The sequence below is a fragment of the Mustela nigripes genome, chromosome 9 (genome assembly GCF_022355385.1).
Source record: "Mustela nigripes isolate SB6536 chromosome 9, MUSNIG.SB6536, whole genome shotgun sequence".
NCBI classification, from domain to species: Eukaryota; Metazoa; Chordata; class Mammalia; order Carnivora; family Mustelidae; genus Mustela; species Mustela nigripes.
The window spans coordinates 7162184-7187496 of record NC_081565.1 but is presented as its reverse complement, the minus strand read 5'-3'; the positions used below and the strand labels follow the sequence as shown (position 1 = coordinate 7187496).

At 55.8% G+C, this 25313-nt stretch overlaps 1 protein-coding gene across 8 annotated transcripts in view; it reads left to right on the top strand.

Moving 5' to 3' along the window:
• The first annotated feature begins 867 nt into the window (after positions 1-867).
• Positions 868-25313, top strand: part of DNM1 (dynamin 1) — a 44031-nt gene continuing 19585 nt past the window's right edge. For 4 of the 8 annotated variants that reach the window (XM_059410682.1, XM_059410684.1, XM_059410688.1 and 1 more), the window contains exons 1-10: positions 869-1144; positions 14493-14566; positions 14877-15026; positions 15320-15523; positions 15728-15826; positions 15923-16083; positions 17039-17181; positions 17306-17441; positions 17646-17713; positions 20576-20714. In XM_059410682.1, coding sequence (XP_059266665.1) covers positions 984-1144; positions 14493-14566; positions 14877-15026; positions 15320-15523; positions 15728-15826; positions 15923-16083; positions 17039-17181; positions 17306-17441; positions 17646-17713; positions 20576-20714 — 1335 coding nt within the window. In that variant the 5' untranslated portion in view covers positions 869-983. Of the gene's footprint in view, positions 1145-14492; positions 14567-14876; positions 15027-15319; positions 15524-15727; positions 15827-15922; positions 16084-17038; positions 17182-17305; positions 17442-17645; positions 17714-18822; positions 18962-20575; positions 20715-25313 lie in introns of all 8 variants that reach the window. The other 4 variants (XM_059410683.1, XM_059410686.1, XM_059410689.1 and 1 more) reach the window with 2 other exon arrangements.

Here is a 25313-nt window from a genome sequence, read left to right as displayed (position 1 = left end):
CAAAGACTGACACTGTCTAGGACAAGAAGTCCCAACTCTCCCAAGAAGGCCTTCCACGGTCACGGCCCTGGCCCTTCCTGTTCATTCAGCCTGGCTTGCTTTCCTCCTTGATCTGCCTGTGACTGGCTCCTTCGCATCATCTAGGTCTCTTCTCAAATGTCACCTCCTCAGAGAACCACCCACCTCCTCCCAGGCTAAATGGACCTTTTGCACCCACACAGGTACCTCTCTTCACACTCTGTTTACTTCTTCCATCACCGTTAGTGTAAACTGTTTTTGCTTTTACGATTTCCTGTACCTGTTTCTTCATTCACAGTCTGTCTTCACCACCCCGATGCAAGATCTAAAGGTCATGTTCACTGCTGTATCTCCACTGCTTACAACAGGGGCTGGCTTATAGTAGCTGCTCAATAAATATTTCTTGAATTAATGTTCTGTTCTGTCTCCTTCTAGAAGCAGGGAAACTGAGGCCCAAAGGCGGGAAGGGCATGCCACCATGAATAAGTGGCAGAACCTAGAGCAGAAGGCAGCGAGGCTGAGGCCAGCGGAACTCCAGGTCAGGAGACGTGACCTTGAAGAAGACCCATCTCTCTCCAAGCCTCAGTTTCCTCATCTGTAAGATGGAGACAGCCATAACCACAAGCCGAGAGGTCCAGTACTAGGGGTGAAACCTTGCCCATTTCCAGGGATGATAGCTGCAGTGCAGCATCAGAGCCCCCGCCAAACGCGGCTCAAGCGCCCCGAAAGCCGCAGATGGAGAAAACTACAATCCCCATAGTGCCGCAGGGAGCACCTGCGCACAACGGCCAGTCCGCAGAGCCGGGGGCGCCCTCTGGCGGCATCCAGGCGCAGAGCTCTGCTCCGCTCACTGAGGGGCGGGGGGCCCGCGGCGCAGACAGTCGGAGCGCGCGGCTGCAGCGGCGGAGCCGAAGCCGGGAGCGGGAGCTGCTGCCGGATCGCAGCCCGCGGGGCCCGCCGCAGCCATGGGCAACCGCGGCATGGAGGATCTCATCCCGCTGGTTAACCGGCTGCAGGACGCCTTCTCCGCTATCGGCCAGAACGCGGACCTCGACCTGCCGCAGATCGCCGTGGTGGGCGGCCAGAGCGCCGGCAAGAGCTCGGTGCTCGAGAATTTCGTAGGCAGGTAGGAGCGGCGCGCCCCGGAGCGCGCCCCCAGCCCTGGTCCCCGGGCCTCCGCCCCCGGCCAGGACGGCGCCGCGACCTCGCAGCCCTCCGCGCTGCCCCCGCGGGCGGCGCGCCCCCCGCCTGCAGCCAGACGGAGGGTGCCCCCCCCCCCCCCCGGCCCCCCCCGGGGAAGGCAGCGCCCCCCGCTCTTCCTCAAACGTCGTCAAGCCACCCACCACGGTATCACGCCCCCCGCCTCCGCCACATCCCTTAGGGAAGACCGCGCTCTGCTAAGGGACCCTGGCGAAGGGTCCCCCCTCCCCCAGTATAGGCACCAGGGGGGGCCTGCATTACTCAGCGCCTCCCTTCGGCTCCCGCGGCCCTCGGAGCCGGCAGCACCCCAAGGGCAGTGCTCCCCAGCCCTAGGCTCTGCGGAGGACAGCTCCCTCCCCCATGAGGATCCCTGGGCCTTTGCTAGGGACCTCCCCACACCAAGCTGTGTCCCTGAGAGAGGACACAGCCCCCGGACATCGAGGACCAGGCACAGCCTCCCTCCTCACACACACACCTCTGCAGCTCCCGCCGCCATCCGTGCGCAGCGCGGCGGCGGAGGGGGGAGGATGGGGGGGGTGCTGCAGGACCAGGAGGGGGTTGGCGGCGAGACCGCTTCTGATCCTCTTGCGAGCCGCCGGCCCCTGGCTCGGCTGCCGCCCCTGGTTGGGGGGGGGGGGGCGCCTGCCACTGTCGCTCTCCCCCCGGGCCTGGCAGAGGGATCGTAATGGAGGGAGAAGGCGGCGGAGGGCAGAGATGACTAAGACAGGGAAGCAGGATGGCGGGGAGGGGGGAGCCATTTGCACAACCTAATCCCCCTCCTGTCTCTGATCCCCCAGGGCGCTGGGAGGGCCAGGTGGCAGGGAGTGGGGGACAACCACAAAGACAAAAGGTCCCCCGTTTAGGGGGGCAGGTGGGGTCGTGACCCCCCCCCCCCAGGATCCCCAGGGAAAATGGAGACAGGGATGGCTTTTTGGTGCTAAGAAGAGGATGGCGCCCTCCTGGGAGCGGGATGGGGGCTGAGCACACAGGGAGAGGCAGTGACACTGGCCTCCCCACTCCCTCCCTCACCTTCTTCAAAAACCCTAGCTTTCTCCCAGTGACCTTTGCTGCTAAGGAAGTACTGGCATGTGAGAGAGGGAAGCAGAGGCCCCTCCTCCCTCTGAGAGACCGCAGTTCTGAGGGGACATCCTGGGTCCAAGCCAGGTTCTGCTGTGAAGCCTTAGGAGAGTCACTTGCCCTCTCTGAGCCTGTTTCCCCACCTCTATTGAGGACAGTTTCACTGGATGGTTGTTCCTACCCCTCAGATGACCTGGGAGACCTAGTGCCAACCCTGGGGCTGGAGGGAAGGATTCTGACTGGAGCAGTGTATCTGGGAGATGTTGGAAAACCACTGTGGGGGTGGCTGGGCCCATCTGGTCAGCAGCGGGGGAGGCCGTCTGTCTCTTGGGGATGGGCTCCCATAGAGCCCCCCTCCTGCTCACATGACCTTCAGAGCTGCAGAGACAAACAGGCAAGAGATACACAGATGGGCCCCTTCCCTGTGGCCCAGCAGTCAGGGTGAGGGGGTGGCGGGGACTTTGGACATACACAGCAAAGCCCAGAGGCCTTAGTGCTTTAAGAAAGACCCACAGAAATGTGGCACTTTACAGTGTACAAACCACATTCCTACCTTTCGTCTATAGAACATTCGCTGAAAGCCTGCTTATTCCCGAGCTGTGTGCTCTGGGCAGGAAGCATGGAGTGGGGGGAGGGGTGGGAAGGTGACCATATCCCCCACCCGCACCCCTGCTGAGCCCTTCTCTGGTGCACCCTACCGTTCTCCCCAGGATGGCGCACAGCAGCTTCATGAGGCAGGTACCATGATGCCCATCCTGGAGCTAAGGGAAGAGACCCCAAGGTTAGATGCCTTGCCCAAAGTCCCCCAGCCAGGAAGGACAGCATCTATTAGAGCCCAAAGCTCAGTTTCCTAATCTCAGTCTTGAGAGCCCCTGAAAGCCAGGCCCTGAACAAGGACATGCAGGTGCATGGGCCTCCATCTTCCCTATCTGTAGAATGGGACTACAGACCATTGCTGCCCTACCTGCCTGACCAGGCAGTGCTGGGCTCCAGGGAGTTCATGGGTATAAACATCCTTTTGTAAACACACGAGAGGCAGCTGTTGGTGATCAGTCAGGCTTGGGGACCCATGTGTGCCAGGGCCAACCCAGCCCCTGTCTTCCTGGAGATCACTGTCCAGCCAAGGCAGGTGCCAGCAAGTAGGCAACACAGCGGGCCAACACGGCCACTGCTGAATTGGCCCCTTGTTAGCTTGTTGAGTGGAGCAAGATGTAGACTGTACCCCCTGAGGCCCGGGTCCTCTCACGGCCCCAAGCACCCTGGGGCCCTCTAAGAGAGGCCCTCTGGGAGGATGTGCGGGGTGTCCAGGTGCGAGCCCAGGGCAGATGGGTGGGGGGCTTGGCCTGAGGTGGGGGCACGGGTGGGAAAGCGTTATTTGATCCTCATAAAAGCTAGTGAGGAGGCCAGGGCTGGGGCACCTGGAGGGAGTTCAGTCGGGCCGCAAGCCAGCCCTACCTGCTCCCTCATGGGATCCTGACCTCTCCGCCTAGGCCTGGGTCCCCAGACCCGTGAGCATGGAAACAGCCGTTCCGTCTCCATCTCCTGAGGCTTCCCAGGAACCAACCCCGCAGGGAGAGGAAGAGGAAAAATACACCATAGGGAACAGAGGCTGCCCCCGACCAGCCTGGGCTCCTGGGCACCCCTGGATGGCCCGTGGTCAGCTCTGCAGCGGAAGTGGCACAGCAGCTGCCCGGGACCCTGCTAGGACTTGTCTGGGTCAATGTTCCTTCTTCATCCCCCTTTTACAGAAGGGAAAACTGAGGCTAATTCATTTAATTATTCGGACATTCGTGGAGTGTCCACAGTGTCACAGCGCTGGAGAGTCTAGGTTAGAAAAGACAAAACCTTTGCATTCCACGGGGGGGAAACTCTGAAATGGTAAACACAGGAGCCTGTATATGAAGAAGACAATGAGAGAATGGGGTCCATCCTGTGGAAGGGGAAAAAGGAAGGTCAGCAATGGTTTCTAGGAAGGGGTAGCATCTGAGATGAGAAGCCATGGGACTGAGATGCATTCTAGGTGGAGTGAACTGTTGTGCAAAAGCCCTGGGGCCGTAACAAATTTGGCTTGTTCAAAGAATGGAAAGGAGCCCCTGTGGCTGGTGTTTGGTGTGCAAGGGCAACACGACATCAGAGAGGTAGCCAGGGTTTGGATCTACGAGATCCTGAGGCTCTGATGAGTAGTTGGGTTGATTTTCATTTCTGCCAGAAGCTTTTCAGGAGTGGAGCGCCTTGAGCGGATTCCAGCAAGTGTGTAACTTGGGGAGGGGGCGGGGGACAGGTGAGGAGGCTGCTCCAGTGCGCAGGCGCTGAGGAGGGACGCGGGCCAGGGTTTTCACAGCAGGAGGAGGAGAACCGTGGGGTTCAGGGTACATTTTGGAGGAAAGTCCCACACGACGAGCGGTGGTTGGGATGTGCCGGGTGAGAGGATAGGGACCCGAGGATGACGTCAGTGTCTTTGATTCTGGGTGGGTGCTGGTGCCGCTACCGGAGGACAGCAGGAGCAGGTTCGGGGGGCGGGGGCAGGACCAGGAGCTTGATTTTGAGCATGTTGAGTCTGAAGTGTAAGGTGGGCCGTGTGGTGATGCAAGCCGGAAGCTCGGGGGAAGGCGGGCTAGAAGTGTAAATTTGGAACTCCCCCATCGCGGAGAGGTGGGATTTAAACCCATGGGAGTAGATGAGATCATCTCGGGGGGAGTGTAGACAGAGGAGCGTGTGCAGGGCCCCAGGATACACCAGCATTTTGTGAGTAGATGCCTGCTACCCTAGGTCACCCTCCTTTGACTGCCCCCGGCTCCACGCACCCCTCCACGACACCTGTCGGGCACCAAGAGTGGGTGCCCTGGGACAAGCTCTCAGGCTCTGCCCTCCCTCCCCCCACTCCAGTGCCCAGTAGGCTGACAAATGGGTAATGCCCACCCTCCCTGCCCTCTTGGCCCCTGGGGAGGCGAAGGCCAGTGAGAACGTGGCAGAGGGGCTGAGAGCTTGGGCTCCGGAATCCGACGTGGGTTCGTAGCTCAGCCCTGCCACTTCCAGGCTGAGTGACATTGGGCATGTTTCTCTAACTCTGCTCAGCTCCTATTTCCTCATCTGTAAAATGGGGATAATAATAGAACCTCCCTTGTGGGGTTGTGCTGAGTATTGAGATAATGCCCATGAAACACTCGGGGGAGGCCTCGCAGAGGTGACGTGCCAGGTCTGTTCCGCCTGGACACAGGGCAGGCTGGGTGGCAACTGGGGCGCGAGTGGTGGCAGGGGGCCTGGTGAGCGGGCCTCTGCCCAAAGCCCAAGAGGGGGCCTGAGAGGCAAGGTTTTGGGTTTCCCTAGTGACCTGCCTACCCTGCTCAGGCTCCCTGCCTCCTTGTCTCCTACCAATCTCCTGTCCCTTCCTCCATGTTCTCATCCCAGCATGGTCTTGGTGCCAGTCTGTGGCCTCTGAGAGCCCCTCTCTTGGTCATCCCCAGGCCCTCCAGTGGGGGACAGCCCACCCTTACTAAGCTCTCATCCTCTGAATGCTTTGGGATACATCTGAGTGGTTCCAATTCCCAGATTTGGAGACTGAGGCCAAAGGAAATTAGGGGATAGCCTGAGACATCCTAGGTGGAAAATCACTGACTGTGGAGGGGGCAGAAGGGACTGACATTGGCTTGGCACTCGCAGCGGACCAGCCCCTGAGGATACAGCCATGAGCCAGTAGGACACATCCCTACTCTCAGGGGGCTCACAGCTGAGCAGGACAGAGAGACACTAAATCACACCAAGAGCCCTTTTGTTGTGTATTTGAAGCAGGGTATGGGGAGCCTTCTTTTGAAAAGGGGGGGGTCTTGGGGGGGGGGGCAGAGAAGGCCCCCCCTGAGGAGGTGGCATTTGAGGCTGGACCTGAGCAAGAAGGGGACCCAGTCAGGCAAAAGAGTGAACAAGCCCCAGGTACAGGGTCCCATCTGAGCCAAGACCCAAGGAGGGAAGGAGCCCAGTGGGTTAGACAACCCAGGCAAAAGACAGTGGAACCGAGCGACGAGTGGAGGCCCCAGGGAGACCAGGAAGGTGACGAGGCACCCCAGCAGCCCCTCAGTGGCCACCCGCACCCAGAGAGCCGACTCCCTGCCAGGCAGCCACCCTGCTCCAGTTTCTGAGCGCTCAGAGCCAGCACCTGCCGCATGCCGAGTCCACAACCAGACTCACGTGCTCAACCCAGGCCAGAGAACATCTTTTCCAAACCCCCGCCCCATCCAGGGGCCTCAAGGAGCCGGGAATGAAAGGTGACTCTGGCAGACAGCATCTGATCCAAGCTCCAATAGAATCGAGTTTCCCTGACCTTGGCTGGGGTTACAGGGTCAGAAACTTGGGGAAGGGCAGTGGGGGAGGGGGTGCATGGGCAGAAATGGAGGCCCACGTGCCTGATGTCTAAATATTCTAGTTATAAATCAAGCTAAGGGATCGCTGAACACAATACATTCTGCTCTCCCGCCTTGGCAAAGCCACTTTCATAACAACCTGGCAGACTGGGTTTGAATTTAGAATTTCAGACTCAGAGTTCCGTGCTGGGGTGTGGCATTGTGGGGACAGGTGGCCCCTCTCCCCAGGCTGCCCCTGTCTCTTCTTACTCCAGCCTGCACCAGAGGGATGTCCTGGCCTCACATGGAGATACCCCGCCCTCACATCTGAGCTCCATCCACGGTGCCAGAAAGGACCCCCACCCCCACCCCCCACTTGGCAGGGCAGAAGTCTGGAGGAGGGCTTGAGACTGAGAGGGAATTCCAGAACACTCAAGTGTGGCCTAGGAAGGGTGCATAAGCTCCAGCTGGGCAAGGACTCTTGGCCCCTGGGGAACCCTTGCTCTAGAGATCCAAAAAGGGACCCCTAAAGTGTGGGGCAGGGGTTCTGATTCCCCATGTCCAAGGGCAGTGCTGATTATTATTTCCTTGGAACCAACAAACTGTTAGTTGGAGGAACAGACTCTCATCCCCCGTTTTCAGGTGGTGAGGGTAGGCATCTGTCCGAAGTCCCACAGCAACGGAATGGGTACTGGTGGTCCCCAGCCTCCGTGTCAGTTCCTCTTCACCCCCGCCCACGTGTACACATATGACCCCCCTCAGCTTCTCCTCCGCTCTCCCCGGTTGTCTCTCTGGATTCTGACCCCTCCCCGGCATGAATTCCAGCTAAGGACCAAGAGCGATGTGGGGACGGCTGAAACCGTTGCAGGCACGAGGAAAAATGACTCCTGGTCTTGGAAGGTGTTCAAGGCAGCTTCCTAAATGGCATCTGCCCACTGCCCTGGCAGAGAGAGGCAGAGTTGCTCCTGAGTTGGGCCCCTCAGTCCTGCCAGCCATAGCCAGCCCTACTTCCCTCTAGCCTCTCCCCGTGGGTCTGCCCTAGTATCTTGCAGTTCATGGAAAAAATGCCCCCCCCCCCCGTCTCCTGGTATATCCTGTCCTCATCTTCACCATGCCCTCATCTCCCTCCTTCCCTGGCTCATCCTCCAAGTCTCACGTCAGCCAACACCTCCTCCAGGATGCCTTCCCTGATCACCCTTTCACCCTATGACCGACCCCTCAGCGTGTGGCGTAGGGCTCAGTTTTTTTCCCAAGACAAGGGGCTGCAGAGGAAGAGAGAGGCCAAAGCCTTGGGCGGAGGGGTCCCGGCAGACAGCAGCTCCAATTACGGTTCTTTCTTTTTTTTTTTTTTTTTTTTTTTAATTTTAAACCACAGTTACTTTTAGCATTTCACCTGTTTATTAGTGCCTCCCTTGTATCACTCCAGCTCAGAGGCATCTGGTCTGAGCCCAGGGAAATGAGGCCACCAGGCAGGATGCGGAGAAAAATCTCAGCGGGAGAATGCACACTCCCCTCTGACCTGAGTCCCAAATCTGGAGGAACGCAATGCTCAGTAGCACACACAGGGCACCTAGGCACCGGCGGGCACCCTCCGTTGGAGCCTCCCACAGCCAGATCTCAGGGCATCGCCTCAGCAGCCCTAGGAGGGAGCTGCTGGCTTGTGTCCTATTTCACTAGTGCGGAAACTGAGGTTCGGAGCAGGGAAATCATTCAATGGTGGAGCTGAGATTCTTTTACCTCGAGCTACTGGTGGTAAGAACTGAACATGGGGTATAGCTCTGTGTCCAATGACTTGGGAGACGCCCCTGATGAGCTGTTAGGCAAACAGAGCCGCTGCATGACTGCGGACTGGAGCCTTTTCTCTCTGCCTCTGCCTGCCACTCTGCCTGCTTGTACTTTCTCTCTCTCTGACAAATAAATAAATTTTTAAAAATCTTTAAAAAAAGGAATTATTAAAAAAATAAAATCTTTAAAAAGGATGCAGATTTCTTAAGCAGCTTTATTGAGGTATAATTTACATGCCATAAAATTCACCTGTTTTTGGTGCACAGCTCAATGATTTTTAGTGCATTCACAGAGTTGTGCAACCATCATCACAGTCTAATTTTAAAACCCTTCCAGCACCCTGAAAAGAAGCCTCGTGATGATGCGGATTTTCAAGCAGAGCCTCTGACCAGCAGTCCGCGAGCCCTCAGTGTTCGCCGTGATTATTATTGAAAATGATATAATGTTTATCACGGTGGTCCCCAGGTGTTAGGAGGATCGTGGTTTTTTTTTTTTTTAATTTTTAAATGTTTTGTGTATTTTCTGAGTATGTTTTCAAAGGAGGAACATATGAGTTTTACAAGCAGGAGGCAAAAGAGAGATCTATTTCCATCTTGAAAATAGAAAGTCATCAACACTTGCAAGGGAGAGGCAAAGAAGGAAGGAAGGAGGAAGGAAAGATCATCGCTTTTCTTTCGTAGGGAAAAGGGTTTGCTGAGGAGGAAGTGCAGAGCCCTGGGAGCTCTCCTACCCAGTCACCAACTTGCGCTATGACCTTGGGCAACACTTCCCTCCCTTGTGCGTCAGTTTCCACACCAGTACAATGAGGGTAATGGTGGGAAAACTAGAGGAGCCCGTCTTCAATTTATTTTTTTTTAAGATTTTATTTATTTATTTGAGAGATTGAGACTGTGTGAGCACAGAGAGAGAGGGAAAAGCTGAGCAGGGAGCCTGATGCAGGACTCGATCCCAGGACCCCGGGATCATGACCCAAGCCAAAGACAGAGTTTAACAGACTGAGCCACCCAGGCACCCCAAGGAGCTCATCTTCAAGTCATTCTCTTGGCCAGCAGGGCTGCCCCGAGGGCGAGCTACATGCCCTGCTCCGTGCTGGGTACTGGGGCCACTGTGGTCAAGAGAACCAGCCCAGTCCCTGCTCTTGGGACATCAGAGCATCGGGGGAAGCCAGGCCAGGACTGCCTTGAAATATTCCAACCTCAGCTGGAAACACATGGGCTGTGCGGTGTGGGCATGCCTGGGGCCTCCTGGGGCAGCGGGAACAGAGAGGGACTTGTTGCCTGGAGGCCACCTCACCTCCTCCCCACTGTATTTCTTGGCCCACCCGCTCCTTTGCCTCCACCCCAGCCCTGTACTTCAGAGGGCACCTCAGAGCCTGCCTGCCTCCCTTGCCTTCCGCTTTCAGGGGCAAGATTTGGCTGGAATTATCCTGGCGCACCCGCCCGCTCTTCCGGCTGGCCCCCAGGGGACCTCCCCCTTCCAACTCACTCCCTGCTGCATCGTCTGGTAGGAGCCCAGCCTGTGTTCTCAGCTTTGCTCAGCAAGTTACATTCTTTATAATCGCAACAGCTACCACTTCTTCAGGCATCAAGATATGCGAGCCTCGCGGTAACCCATTTTACTGATGTGGAAACTGAGGCTCAGAGAGGTATGGCCACCTGTCCACAGCCACACAGCTCCTGAGTGGCATCTCTGACATTCAATGCCAGGCCTGTCTGACCTCAGAGCCCAGGAAACAGGAGACTTAGAAGGAAGGTGGCTGCTGGGTGCGAGCCAGACTGAGGGCTGCTCGCTGATGTTATTTGAGTTCAACAGGACCTGGGAAACAGGGTCCCTGAGCTCTGGCCCCAGATCTCAGGTCCTAGAGTAGAGTAGGGGAGGGTCACTCTGGGCCTTTGGTGCACTTTCTCCAGACCCCTCTGAGTAGGACGGTGTCAATTCAGACAGGGAGCATGTGGTCCTTGGAGGCCTCGAGAGATGTTTACTTCATCTTCCCTGTGCCTCAGGTTTGAAAGCGCCTCTGCAGATGGCAAGGCAAGGCCTCCTCGGGAAACCACCATCTGTCCAGAAGGAGTAGGGAGAGCTGGCAGGCCACCATGCACCCCTCCCACATGGCTCCCGGGGCTGGTGGGCCCAGCACCCTCTTCTCGGTCCTCCCTCAACCTAAGCAGGAGCTGGGTGGGAGGTGCGGGGTGGCACTGGCTGGGGGCCAGGCTGGGCTGAACCCCCACTTTAACAGAGCACCGTGTGTCCAGGTGGAAGGCAGGAGCTGTGGAGGGGTTCAGCCATGCTCTGTCCCTTGAGCGTTGCCTGAGACAAGAGCCAGGCCTGGGGTGAGCCTGGGAGTCCAGCAGGGAGCAAGGATTCAGCCTGGACGGGTGAACCAGCCAGTGCTCTTTGCTGCCTGCCCAGGCATGGGGCTGGGCCCCTCTCAGCCACCTTTCCCGCCACAGCTCCCTGCGCCTCTCTGGGCCTCTGTCCCCTCCTCTAGACAGTGATGGAAGAATGACATGGCTTTTCCTCGAGTGCGTCATTTGCACCTAACCTTTCATGGTCAGGATCTCGAGGTCCAGGTCAGTGCCTGGAGGAGACGGGCAGAGCGTTCTGTGGGATCTCGCATTCCCTGCTGAAATTTGGGTACTCTCCTGGAGAGGGCGCTGAGAAGGGGTGGCACCCTGGGCAGCCCCCTGGGGGTACTGAGCACCTACTAGGCACCAGGCCCAGGCTAAGCTCTTTGCATGAAAAGCTTCCACTGGCCTTCTTGTAGCCCACATGTGGTCGTGGCTGATGCCCGGTTTCTATGATGCTGGTTCGCCGCTGAAGGTTTTGAGGCCCAGAGAGTGAAGCACCTTGGCCAGACTGCAGAATGGCTTTAAGGTGGGATTTGAACCCAGGGCCTGTGCCTGGCACTGGCTCCTAACCAAGGGAACATGAAAGTGACATGGGGGGTCATATTTAAAAATCAGGTTCCCTCTCCCCCACCCCTGCCCCACTAGATCCTAACCCAGCATATCTGAGGAACATGCATTTCTTTGTAAAAAAGGTTTTATTTATTTATTTGACAGAGATCACAAGTAGGCACAGAGGCAGGCAGAGAGAGAGGGGGAAGCAGACTCCCCACTGAGCAGAGAGCCCAATGCAGGGCTCAATCCCAGGACCCTGAGATCATGACCTGAGCTGAAGGCAGAGGCTTAACCCACTGAGCCACCCAGGTGCCCCGAGAAACATGCATTTTAATAAGCTGCCCCTGCGGGGCGCCTGGGTGGCTCAGTGGGTTAAGCCTCTGCCTTCAGCTCAGGTCATGATCCCAGGGCCCTGAGATCGAGCCTGGCATCGGGCTCTCTTCGAAGCAGCGAGACTGCTTCCCTTCCTCTTTCTCTGCCTGCCTCTCTGCCTACTTGTGATCTCTGTCAAAAAAATAAATAAAATCTTTAAAAAAAAAAAAAAAAAGCTGCCCCTGCGGGCCTCATGAGGGCCTTGCTCTGAGAACCTGTGCCATGACAGAGATGGGACCTTTCCCCACCCAGGTACCCCCATCACCACCCTGGCCCTGGAGATCCTGGTCTGAGGAAGGGCTCTACTCCAACACATGGCCCTGCTCCTCTAATCTCTGCTTCCCATAAGCTGCTTGTCCTTTAAGTAGCCCTGGGGAACCAGTGACTTGGAGAAGCCTGGCCCAGACCCCTAACCACCCCTTCAGCTGGGCCGTAGGCTCCCTATACCCTCTATGCAGCATCTCATTGGCCTTCAACCTGCAGGTCTGCTGGGGCTGAGCGGGCCTCTCTGTGCAGGGAGGGAGGCTCTCGGGGAAGAGCTCTCAGGGAAGGTCCATGTCTCTGCATGGGGGGCTTTCTGTGGGGAGTCCCGTACTTCCCAGCCCCTCCTATAATTTCCATGGCAACAACAGTTGCTGGGTGAGGAGCTGGTTGGGGGAAAGGGTGGACCCCAGGCCCCCATGCCCACCCGAGACTCTTATGAGAACAGATGTCCTATCAACACAGCCCTGGGGGTTCCCAAATACTAGACAGTCACCCCCAGAGCAGTGAGTAAAGGATGGGAGGGTTAGAGACAGGAACTGCCTCACCACCATCCCCCACCTCCAACCCCCGACCCGTTAATTCCCTCCTTCTCTGAGCTGCCTGGCCTATCTCCCTTGGAGCACGTGTCACACCGCGTTACATTATCTGTTTACTTGTCTGTCTCTCCCTCTGCACTGCAAGCTCCTCCTCCGGGTAGGGAGCTGTCTGACTCATCACATCACATCCCTGAGGCCCAGCACAGGGCCTGGCACAGAGCAGCTGCTTCCAAATCTGTCCGAGACGGAATGTAATTGAATTACATAAAAAGCCAATTCTGGCTTTTTGGGTTGAAGGAGGGGCAGAGTTCGACAGGAAACTTCCCAGTCTCTGGGGCCTCACAGGCCCTTGGGTTTGACCCGTGCCCATCTGGGTGACCTTGGACAAGTCACTTCACCTCTGAGTCCTGGTGGCTTCATCTGTAAAATGATCATTTCCATGTCAGGGCTCTGTTTTGAGGGCCAGGGGATTCAGTCAGCATTTATCAAGTGCCTCTTACATGCTAAGCCTTGGGCTAGACAGTGCGATCCAGGGGTGAGCAGAAAGATGCTGGGCCTGCCCTTCCAAAGCTCCGTCTTGCAGAAATGAAAAGTGCTTGCCTAGCACCTGGAAATGATGAATCGAGGCGGGATTTGTCATCCTTCTCCTTCCCCATAGAAGTAGCTGACGCCTCATCTCCCCAGAGGAGGGGCCAGGCGGAAGAAGTCTCCCCAGGACCCAAGAGAAGGCCTTGAACCCAGGAGCTTGGGCCTACTCTGTTGTGTCTGGGACCCTCCTGGTGGGGGAGTGCGGGGGTGGGGGTGGGTCAGGAAGCTGTGTGGTCCAGGTCAGGCTCTGAGCTGGGGGTGGGAGACCTGGGTTCTTCTCAGGCTCCGTCCAAGTCCTGAAGGAGCTTGAATGTCTCTTCCCCTTCTTGGGCCTCCATGTGCGTCTCCGTGAATGAGGTGGCCAGCTGGATCCCTCTGGTCCCTCAGGCTGTAGCCCGCTCCCCGATTTCCTGTGTCCTGGGGATCCCATGACTGCTGTTCTGACCGCCTTGTCCCTGAAGAGACCTCCGCCCTCAGACTCGCGCCGGCCTGGGTGGGGCTGTGGGTGGGGGTGGATGGGAGAAGTGCTGACAGGACAGCACCCACAGAGAATGAGCACCCACAAGGGCTAGCCAGAAGGACTGCTGAGGTTGACATCGGCACAAGCAGATAGTTGGGGTATAGACATCAGGTCTGGGCCAGTGACTCGGGGACCCCTCAGGTCCCGTCTTTCAGAGACTGGGTCTGCACGGGACTGAAGCACAGGGAGCTCTCCCAGCAGAGTCAAACAGATCTGCCTTCGGAGCCTGCTCTGCTGGACACCAGCAGCTCAGCCTGAACACCTCTGAGCCTCAGTCTCCTCATCTGGAAAATGGGGATAATAACAGCACCTGCCTCACAAGGCTGTTGGGTGGAGTCCATGAGATATTGCCCACAAGGAGCCTGGTGTGCAGTAGGCCCCTGAAGAAGCATGAATTCCCTTTCCTCCTCCTTCCCCCATCCCCCCTCATCCTCAGCCTCAGCCAGATGGGGCCCCCAGGGAAGGGGAAGTGAGATGCTGCCCTTCCCCCACAGCGGAAAGGAGAGGAGAAGGTGCAGCTCCATTTCCTTGAGACCCACTCTGCGGCCACTGGGCGCTTGGGCACGCAGGGCACCCCCACGACACAGCTGAATGGTGGTGACTGGGTTGGCAGAAGGACATCTTGTTGGCCCAGAACCAACACAGAGCATACCCGAGAGAGAGCTGAGGGTTATTGGTTTCCTGGCAGTTGATATGCATAAATTTGTGACCCAAGGTACTGGGTGGGGGGAATGTCCTTTCTACCTTTCTCGGATGCCATCTCCCCTCTGTGACCTGAAACCCCTTGGACTAAGGTGTGGTGGGCACTTTGGGAGAGCCCAGTGGCAGGACAGTTGCCCCCAGGACAGAGGGAGCCTATTCAGGCCCTGATGGTCCTCTCGCTTCCACCTCATTACAGGGACTTCCTGCCCCGAGGGTCAGGCATCGTCACCCGACGCCCCCTGGTCCTGCAGCTGGTCAATGCCACCACAGGTACGCGCTCTGCCAGCAGCCCGACCGGGCCTCTCCAGCCTCCCCACTCTATCCCCAAAGAGCGGTCCGGCCTAGCCCCTGAACTAGCTTACTGTGTGCTTTTGGCCCTGGATTCCCCGTCTGGAAGTGGGGATAAAAATGCATAACGGAAAAAAAAATGCATAACGGAGACTGTGGTGGTGTTGTGGGTAGGGAGAGGAGAGAAGGCAGTGTTTGGGAGGTTGTGCAGTGGAAGAGGCGACCCGGGTGGGTTCCAGGTTAGGGTGCTTACCCCTCCACCATTCTTCCCCAACTCCCCACTCTGGGGCAGAATATGCCGAATTCCTGCACTGCAAGGGGAAGAAATTCACCGACTTCGAGGAGGTGCGCCTGGAGATCGAGGCTGAGACCGACCGGGTCACTGGCACTAACAAGGGCATCTCCCCGGTGCCCATCAACCTCCGCGTCTACTCGCCGCACGGTGAGGAGACGCGGCCCCGCCTCGGGCCTCCCGGCCCCCTGGCTTGGCTCCGCCCCCACAGCGACCCCGCTCCTCTGCCCAGCCTACCCCAAACTCCACCCCGCCATGGCTCCGCCCACCGCTGGCCACGCCCCGCACGGCCCCACTCCCCTTGCTTCAGCCCCGCGTTTCCCTAATCCCGTCCACCTGCCGCCACTCCCGAGCGGATCCTCTCAAGCCGACCCCGTTCCTTAATCTGCCCGCCCACCGCCACGCCCCTCGCCTTGAGCCCGCCCTCTCGCCACCTTGTCCAGTGCTGAACCTGACACTGGTGGACCTGCCCGGAATGACCAAGGTCCCGGTGGGGGACCAACCTCCTGACATCGAGTTCCAGATCCGGGACATGCTCATGCAGTTTGTCACCAAGGAGAACTGCCTCATCCTGGCTGTGTCCCCGGCCAACTCCGACCTGGCCAACTCTGATGCTCTCAAGGTTGCCAAGGAGGTGGACCCCCAGGGTAGGTTCCTGAGGGCAGCAGAAGTGCAAGGCCCTGGGGCTCTACTTTCAGGGCCAGGAGGAGCCACTCTGAAGAGTAAAGGAGGCAGGCGGTGGGTGAGGGAAGGTATGGGTAGGGAGATGGGCCGAGCGGGTGCTCGGGCAGGGGGTCTCAGGTGGGAAGGGCGAGTGCAGATGCAGATGAGCCTCTCCTGCGGCCCCCCAGGCCAGCGCACCATCGGGGTCATCACCAAGCTGGATCTGATGGATGAGGGCACCGACGCCCGTGATGTGCTGGAGAACAAGCTTCTTCCCCTGCGCAGAGGTAGGCAGGCCCCTCCCCTAACCTGCTGCTCTGCCCCTCTCCTTCACCCCACGCTGCGCAAGGCTGCTCACCCCTGACCTCTACGGCCTTCCACAGGCTACATCGGGGTGGTGAACCGAAGCCAGAAGGACATTGATGGCAAGAAGGACATCACGGCGGCTTTGGCCGCTGAGCGCAAGTTCTTCCTCTCCCACCCTTCCTACCGCCACTTGGCGGACCGCATGGGCACACCCTACCTGCAGAAGGTCCTCAACCAGGTGGGAGCTCAGGCCTGGGGAAAGCAGCATGAGGACAGAACCAGTCAAATGTGAGGGTGACCCACAGAGGAGTCCTCCTCGTGGGTGTGATGGGGATGGGAGGGAGCGGGGAAGGGCATGTGGCGCGGGGGCGGAACTGGGGACTGGGGGCCCCACAGACCTGACACTCCAGCTCTCTGAACTTGAGAATTACCCTGCGGGAGGCCTAAACTCAGAGGGGAAAAGGGGGCAGCCCTCCAGCCATCCCTGCCCAGAGACATTTTATTTGGCCCTCATGGTGTCTAGAAATCAGGTAATTTCAAATAAAAATCTAGACTCCCGGTTTCTATTGAAAATTGCATGGGGCGGGTGGCTGGCTCAGTTGGTAGAGCCTGTACTTCTCCATCTCAGGGTTGTAAGTTTGAGCCTCACAGTGGGCATAGAGATTATGTAAAAATAAGATCTTGAGGGGCGCCTGGGTGGCTCAGTTGGTTAAGCAACTGCCCTCAGCTCCGGTCATGATCCTGGAGTCGCAGGATCGAGTCCCGTGTCCGGCAACCTGCTCTGTGGGGAGTCCGCTTCTCCCTCTGACCCTCCCCCCTCTTGTGCTCTCTCTCATTCTCTCTCTTTCAAATAAATAAAATCTTTAAAATAAAATAAAATCTTCAAAAGAAAGAGGGAGTAAGGAAAGAAAGAAAGAAAGAAAGAAAGAAAGAGAAAGAAAGAAAAGAATATTGCGTTGTTCACTCATGAATTCAGTTCATACACCCACTGTAGGCCCGGCCCAGGCCCCAGCGGCTTTGCTTCTCGTGGGCAGGACAGTGATGGGCAAGGTCATGGCTGCCTTCTACAGCTTCCAACCTCACCACATCCACAGGCCCTGGCATCTTGGCCCCTGCTTGACACTCCGGGTATCTGCGTTTGTGACCATGGCCGTAACCCCTGTCTCATTCTGCCCTCCCCCTCCCGCCCCCAGCAACTGACCAATCACATCCGGGACACACTGCCGGGGCTTCGGAACAAGCTGCAGAGCCAGCTCCTGTCCATAGAGAAGGAGGTGGAGGAATACAAGAACTTCCGGCCTGATGACCCATCGCGCAAGACCAAAGCCCTGCTGCAGTGAGGCCCGCCCCGGCTTCTGACTCCCCAGCACCGAGCCGCCCATCAGCGCAGGGCTCCCCCAGGGCTCCCTCCACAAGGCGGCTGCAGCCCCCTCACACCATCCCACTCTCTCCACCCCCAGGATGGTCCAGCAGTTTGCCGTGGACTTTGAGAAGCGCATTGAGGGCTCAGGGGACCAGATCGACACCTATGAATTGTCAGGAGGAGCCCGCATCAACCGGATCTTCCATGAGCGCTTCCCCTTTGAGCTAGTCAAGGTAGGACAGTCTCCCCAGGGCCTGGGGGGCGGGGGGGGGGGACCCGGGAGGAAGGGGGGGGCGCTTTTGCTTAGGACCACCCACCCTACCCCTCCCCAGGACTTTCACGAATACATTTGCTGACCTGGCGCCCAACCCTGGGAGGGGGGCATGGGTCTTGGCCCGGAAGGCCCCTGACCAGCTATCGCCTCCTCTCCTACACAGATGGAATTTGATGAGAAGGAGCTCCGAAGGGAGATCAGCTACGCCATCAAGAATATCCATGGCATTAGGCACGTATTGGGACCGGGGAAGGGGGCTGAGCCCTGGAAGGCAGGGTGTCTGGTGCCAAGGCACAGGGAGAGAAGTGAGCTGCCCTCAGGAAGGACCGAGAGCCCTGGTCCCCAACCCCCTCCACCCTTCCTGGCTCCCAGCTCAAATAGGCTCGGGCTAGGGGAGGTGGACTGGAGGCATGCGCCACCTTCTCTCTGCAACTTGCTGTCCACCTTTGCTGTCCCTGGAACCAGGGCCCGCAGGCTGGACCAGCTGGGCAGAGGCCAGGACATAGGTGGCTGGGGAAGCATCCTCCAGGCTTGGACCCCCTGCCCATCTCAGGATGAGACAGCCTCCCCCAGTCCTCTCCAGGAGGTGCCAAACCACTGGGGAGGGCCTGGGATGGAGCCACTAGTATAGGTCTGTGTCCTTTTAGGATGGGACAGGGCCTCTCAACCCTCCAGACCCTCCCGTAGTCTCATTAGCCCCAAGTGGGTCCCATTCCACATCATTCCCTCCTTCTAGCCAGCCCCATGGCCTTTGGAACAGGAAAGGGGACTAGAAAAAGGACTCTTCCTTAAAAGCTTAACCCCCTTCAAGGACCCAGACCCACACTGTTCATTCAACAAGAAAATTTAAAGCACCTGCTATGTGCGAGGCAGTGAACGAGATCAAAATATCCCTGTGTTTAAGCAGGTTCAATTCCAAGGTTTGGCATGGAAATTACAGACTGATAACTGCATTGGCCGTGACACAGAAAGAAAAAAAAATCTCTCTCCTGATCTTAAAATAAAATGTTTTATCCCCAGAAAGGCTCTTAAAGAGAACCCAGTTTGGCAGTTTTCATACCATTTCTGGCCATAGCACCTTTTGTACGAACAGAATTTTCAGAGGAAGCAGGACATACAAGACTATAAGCAGACCGTGTCTTGCCCCAAAGAGCGTCAGTGGAAAGCCCTTCATTAGAAACCCTCCCACCCGTTTTACAGATGAGAACACTGACGCCCAGAGAGGGGGAGTGGGAGGACCCCAAGGGCAGAGTTCAGGGGGTCGGGCGGGGCCCTGGCCTGGCACTCCGGGCAGGAGCTGGCCTGTGACACTGTGCCCTTCTCCCGCTCCGGGCGTTCAGAACGGGGCTCTTTACCCCAGACATGGCCTTTGAGACCATTGTGAAAAAGCAGGTGAAGAAGATCCGAGAACCGTGTCTCAAGTGTGTGGACATGGTTATCTCGGAGCTAATCAGCACGGTTAGACAGTGCACCAAGAAGGTAACTCGGTGGCCCGGGCCAGCCCCCCCCACCTCTGCCCCCCTCCTGCACCGCTGCCAGGCGCTCCTTCCCCCACATCCCCCACCACCTCCTCGGTAGCATGTACAGACCTCGACGGGGTGGGGGAGGCAGGCCACCAAGGACCAAGACAGGGGGCCTCTCTGAGGGGGCCTTACCCACCCCCTGGCCCCCAGACGCAGGGATTAGACATTGATAAGACAGGTGTGATGGCGACTGTTCATCCTCCGAGCCCACCAAGAGCTCCCCCAGCTCAAGGAGAATAGGCCTGGAGGGACCCTGAGCCCTCTTCCAGCTTTGGGGGTCCCCTTTGGGGGCTCCAGGGACCCCACAGGCAGGTGAGATACAGGGCCTTCTTGGGTGCTGCTCTGGGGGTCTGGATGGCTAGAGGGGTGCGGAGGACCCGGGTCTAGCAGGTACCCTGACTCCCCACGGTCTTTCATCCTCCCCATTCTCACCCCTGCCTCACTCAGAACTCTCACTCAGGACCTTCCCCTTCCCTTCCATCCACATCTAACCTTCCAGGCACAGAGCCCTCTTCCACCTGTTATGTTATCTGAGCTTCACAGAACCTCCCAAGGACGACAGGGCAGGGAGGATGGCACCCATGTCACAGCAGGAAAACTGAGGCTTAGGAGATATAGTGACTTGTCCAAGGTCATATAAGTTAGGAGGTGGCAGAGCTATTACTCAAAGCCAAGGCTTTAGACTCCCAAATCCAGTACTTATTTGATTCCACGCTCAGCCTCCCTTCCTTCCCTCTCCCCACTGCTGCCCTGGCCCCTCTCTACCACCACTTCCACTCTTTCTGTCTTTCCTCTTCTCTCTTTCTGTCTTTCCCAGCTGAGTTCCTCCAGACCCTTTTGGAGGAGAGGCAAAGGATGCCCCTTGTGGAGAAAGGGAAGGGCAGGAGTAGAACAGAGAGCTGGAGAGTGGAGGTCAGGCAGCTATGCTGCAACTCCAGGAGGCATCATCTGCACCATGGTCTATGCAAATGGAGCCCCCTGGAGTTATGCAGTGCACAGCCTGGGCAGCTGGATGCAGCGATCCTGGTGGAGGTAGGGAATCATGCTAGGCTTTGGAGCCAGGATGAAGTGAATGCAGGAGGTGCTGGCAAACCTTGAATTGAACAGAATGGGTGGGTGGGGTCCTGGCCTGGGACCCTTAGGAGGACCCAAAGGCTGTGACAAAGATAGCATTGGAAAAGACAGAAAGGGCCGGCTCAGTGTAGCTGAGGAGAAGGGGTTGGGGGGAGCCCCAAGCCCTGGGGAGAGGATCCAAACTCAGTAAGGGGCCTGTCTGGAGTGGGGGTTGGTCCCTCAGAAGCCCCCCACCCCATACCCACAGAGTCTTGGGGGATACTTGGCAGCACCTGGGAGGTGCCAACCCCGGGTGGCGGTAAGGAGGGCCGGTCCCACGCTCACATTGTCTTCTGTTCTCTCTCTCTTTCTCTGTGTCGGTGTCTCTCTCTCTCTTCCCTCATGCCCGTGCCATCCTCCACTCCCGAATCCTGGCTCTGCTTGGCTTTCACTCCCTTCCTTCTCCCCACCTGCCCACGGCTGCACCTCCTGTCCCGTCCCCTCCTCCCGGGTGCAGGACGGGCCTCTTCACACCTGACCTCGCTTTTGAAGCCACAGTGAAAAAGCAGGTGCAGAAGCTCAAAGAGCCCAGTATCAAGTGTGTGGATATGGTAGTCAGTGAGCTCACGGCCACCATCAGAAAGTGTAGCGAAAAGGTATGATGGCCGCCAGGGCGGGGCTGGGCCTGGCTGTCCCTTCCTTATGGCCATGGCCTCCCGTGGGCAGAACCATCTGCTGAGCAGGCCTGACAGCCTCTCAGCTACCCACATGGACCCAGACGCCTGTGCTGGCCAGGTGACTCTGGGTCCTTAGGTTTCGTGCCAGCCATAACCCTGGGTCTGCTTACGCTTACGATCCTTTTAGGGCCCCCATCTCTGCTAGAAGACTTTGCTCCAACCCAAGCATCCTCAGCGGTCCCTTTTCACTAAGAATGACAGTGGTGACAACCATGAGAAGGGGATGGTTGATATTTGTTAAGCAGCTATTATGGGCCAAGCACTGAGCTAAGTGCTCATCTTTGTTAACTGATTTAAGCCTCCCAACAACCCTGAGAAGTGGGTAATGTTATCCCCACTTTACAGATGAATCAACCGAGTCTCAGAAAAGAAGAGCAGAGTGGCATTCAGAGTTAGGGAAGCGGTGGGGCGGAGGGGGCGGGGGCAGATAGATCTGGGATCTAGGTGGGCTGGGGTGGGGGAAGCCAGCCCAGTTCCTCAAAACCAATTGCCTTAAAGCATCTTGGATTACTCACTTTATGGTAATCCATATGCATTCGACAGGGCCAGCCTCTTTTGGGTCTGTGACCTTTTTAAAGGCCTTCTTTTTATTTGTCTACTTTTGGTCATTCTGAGGAATTTTAGCCAGATCATCCGAAGGCAGTTTTTCCTTGGGGAGTGCATGAGAATCAGGTGCCTGGGGGAGACTTTCCAGGGTTCACACGCCCCTGCCCAGCAAAGCTGATTCAGAATCTCCAGGAGAGCCCAGCCTCTCCTACATTTGAAAAAGCCCTCTATGCTGGACGGTGGGAGCACTTCTGCCTTAACTTTATGTTGCAAGTAAGTTTCACAGGTTTCGTGGCTTGTGCGTAATCAGTCACATGCACACCTTCCCTTATCCTGTCTCACTTTGCCCACTTATGTGGACAGAAAGCAAATTAGCATCCACGCTGTGCCTTTTCCAGGTGTAATAAAACCCAGGCCAGCCTCCCCACTGGGTTAGTACTGACCGAGGCATCTGGGTCACCGTCCCACTGCCCCCTGAGTTCTCGGCAACACAATCTTACTTTTGTTACACTTTTAAAAACACCGAGTTTATCTTAAACTGCCTTAAATCTCTTTACAAACGAAGACGAGATATAACTACATTTTTTTTTAACTTTTGCTTTTCATTATTAAAACTAACACCTTCTCAATCCTAAACACTGGGGAAATGACAAAGCTTAAAAAGGCAGCAACCCTCCCTTCCCGGAAAGCTACTACTGAGATTTTTGTATGTTTCTTGCAAGTATACGTCTTTTAAAAAAATTTGAAATGATCAGTATTAATTTTGTTATGATCGTACACAATTGCTACAAAAATACTTGAACAGTACAGAGAAAGCAAAGTCCCTATAATCGTACAACCCTAAAGATAAAGATTATTAGCTTCCTAACTAATTACAAATACATGCCAGTTTTTTTTTTAAGATTTTATTTATTTATTTGACAGAGAGAGATCACAAGTAGGCAGAGAGGCAGGCAGAGAGAGAGAGAGAGAGAAGCAGGCTCCCCGCTGAGCAAAGAGCCCGATGTGGGGCTCGATCCCAGGACACTGAGATCATGACCTGAGCCGAAGGCAGCGGCTTAATCCACTGAGCCACCCAGGCGCCCCCAAATATATGCCAGTTTTAACCTAAATGGAATCACACTATACACACTGATTTCAGAACTCTTTTACTGAGCAATATGTAATGGAATCCTTTATGTAACTGCAAGATCTACCCTTGAGCTGCTAAATCACGGTCCACTGTAGAAATATGCCTTGATCTATATATCCAATATCCTACTGACACTGCCATTGTTTCAAACTTTTTTTTCTTTTATAAACAGTGCTTCAGTGACCAACCTTACAAATGTAATTATAGTACGTATCCTGCTGTTTCTTTTTTTTTTTTTTAAGATTTTATTTATTTATTTCGCAGACAGATCACAAGTAGGCAGAGAGGCAGGCAGAGAGAGAGAGGGGGAAGCAGGCTCCCCGCTGAGCAGAAAGCCCGATTCAGGGCTCGATTCCAGGACCCTGAGATCTCATGACCTGAGCCGAAGGCAGAGGCTTAACCCACTGAGCCACCCAGGCACCACCCCCCAAAATCTTTTATCTATACATAGGTTTATTTTCCCTGTAGGTAGCCCCACTGTGAATATATTAGCATCCTGCTTTTTCTTTTAGTAACACACATTGGGGGGGTATGTTACATAGTCTACATAAACCTTTTTTAGTGGTTGCGTGATATTCTACTGAACAGATTTGTCATGATTTATGTAACATGTAGTACATGTTTTTCTATTGGTGAACATTTATTTTTTTTTTAAGATTTATTTATTTTAGAGAGAGAGACACCACAAGCAGGAGGGGCAGAAGGAGAGAAAGAATCTCGAGCAGACTCCACGCTCGGCATGGAGTCCGATGTAGGGTTCGATCTCACAACTCTGAGATCAGGACCTGAGCCAAAACCAAGAGTCAAACGCTTAACCCACTCCACCACCCAGGCCATTTAAATTGTGTCTGGTTTTTCAATATTACAAATAATCTGGCAATGAATATCCTTAGTAATCTCTACACCCAACATGGGGCTTGAACTCATCACCCCGAGATCAAGAGTCACACATTCTACCCACTGAGCCAGCCAGGCCCCCCTGAACATCTTTGCCTATACAAAAATCCTCTTTCTCTAGGATTTTTTCCTTAGGATAGATTCTTAGAAAACTGATTACTAGAATCAAACATTTAAAAACTATGAAACAATCTGCCAAATTGCATTCCAAAGGAAAGCAATAATTATCGTAAATGGTAACATTTTGGAAACAACCCAGATATCCATCAAGAGGGGATCGATTATGTAACGTATCATGCAGTCAGTGGCAGACTATAGCTATTAGAAGGGCAAGGCATATTTACTTCCATTCACATGTCCCTCCTCAGTGTACTGTGGGAAAAGAGCAGGTTTCAAAAGACAATATAGTATTTGGGGGAGGAAATGGTATGTGTGAATAATAAAATCCCAAAGGCATAGTCATCACATTGCTAACCATTATGTTAAGGGAGGGCAAGGAGAATAGGAACTTTTCTGCTTCTACTTTGCAAATTTCAGTCTTGCAGTGAGTCTAGATTTTTGTCAGCAGGAATACTGATAACCAAAACTTTAAAAAAGAAAGCTTAGAAATTATTTCTAAAAAATAATGTTGCCTTTTGATGTATTTAATGAGTAGTAATGATTTTTTTTTTCCTTTACATGGCAAAACTTCACCCATCTTCTTTATTTTTTTCTTCCCCAAGTCTTTTTAAGTTTACCCAGGCACCTCCCAGAGGCTTCTAAATAGTCCATTCTAACTCTCCCCAGGCCTGCTGGGATGACAGCTTTCCTCTGGATGAAATCTGGGGCTTAATGTCACCCGTGGGGTGTGCTGCTTAATCCTCCCAAGGACGCCAAGAGGGAAGGCGCTGTTACGGCCCCAATTTCCACACGGAGAAACTGAGGCTCAGGGAGGTTGCAGTCACTTTCTCAAGGAGACTTGGCAGAACAGGGGCTGGCTTTGAAACAAGAGTCATGTGGCTCCTGGGCCTGCGTCCTTGGACACTCACTCATGGGCTCCAAGCTGACCGCCCCACTCCGCCAAGGACTGGGAGAGAAATGTTCCATTTTAAAAACTGGCTAAAAGTCCTGGAAAGGCTCAGAGACCACCAGAATGGAAAAAGATGCTCAAAGGGAACAGAACTTCTCAAAGAGGCTGAGGCTGCCCTGTCGTGTGTGACACATGGAAAATTTGACAAATGTAACATCCAGAACCAGTGGGAGAATTGGTCATGTTCTTTACCAAACTGCTCCCTTCCCTCCTTGCCCACCCCCCCACTCCAACACACCCCCCCGCCCCACCATAGCCCTGCCCTGGGAGGAAGCACATGGGACCACCTCAGAGGAGGTGACTCAGTCCTGAATGTCTACCCCAAGTTGGAGACTTCAAGGACTACAGCCCCTCCTTGGGCCTCATGGTGGACCCGTCCAGCCAGTGTTTGTTTGGAAGCCCCCGGTCTCGCACTACATCTCCCCCCAGGTCCCTTGTATTTGGCCACATCAGCCACACCTTGGCATAGCCATGGGATGGTCGGGGGTGAAGGGGGAGGATGAACCATCTCTCACGTCTGCCTCTCCTCGGCATCCAGGGTGCCACTTTCTTCCCCATCCTTCTGCCTTTCCCGTGCCCCTCACCCCATCTCCTTGGCCGCCATCTTGCCCTCAGGATCACGACCTGTAACCCGGGCACACTAACCTCCAGGTCCCTTCCCACATAGAGGGGTTCACCTGAGGGGCATGACCCACTCATGGGAAGAGGGATAGGACTGGTTCAAGATTTGCCGGACCCGGGTCCCACGTGACCACCACGTGGGGAGGGCAGGCCAGCAGGACTTGATGTTCCTGTGGGTGGTCTCCCCATCATTCAGCTCAGCGAGGCCCCCTCCCCAAGGAAGAGCCGGTTTCATGAGCCGGAGGGGCTGGTG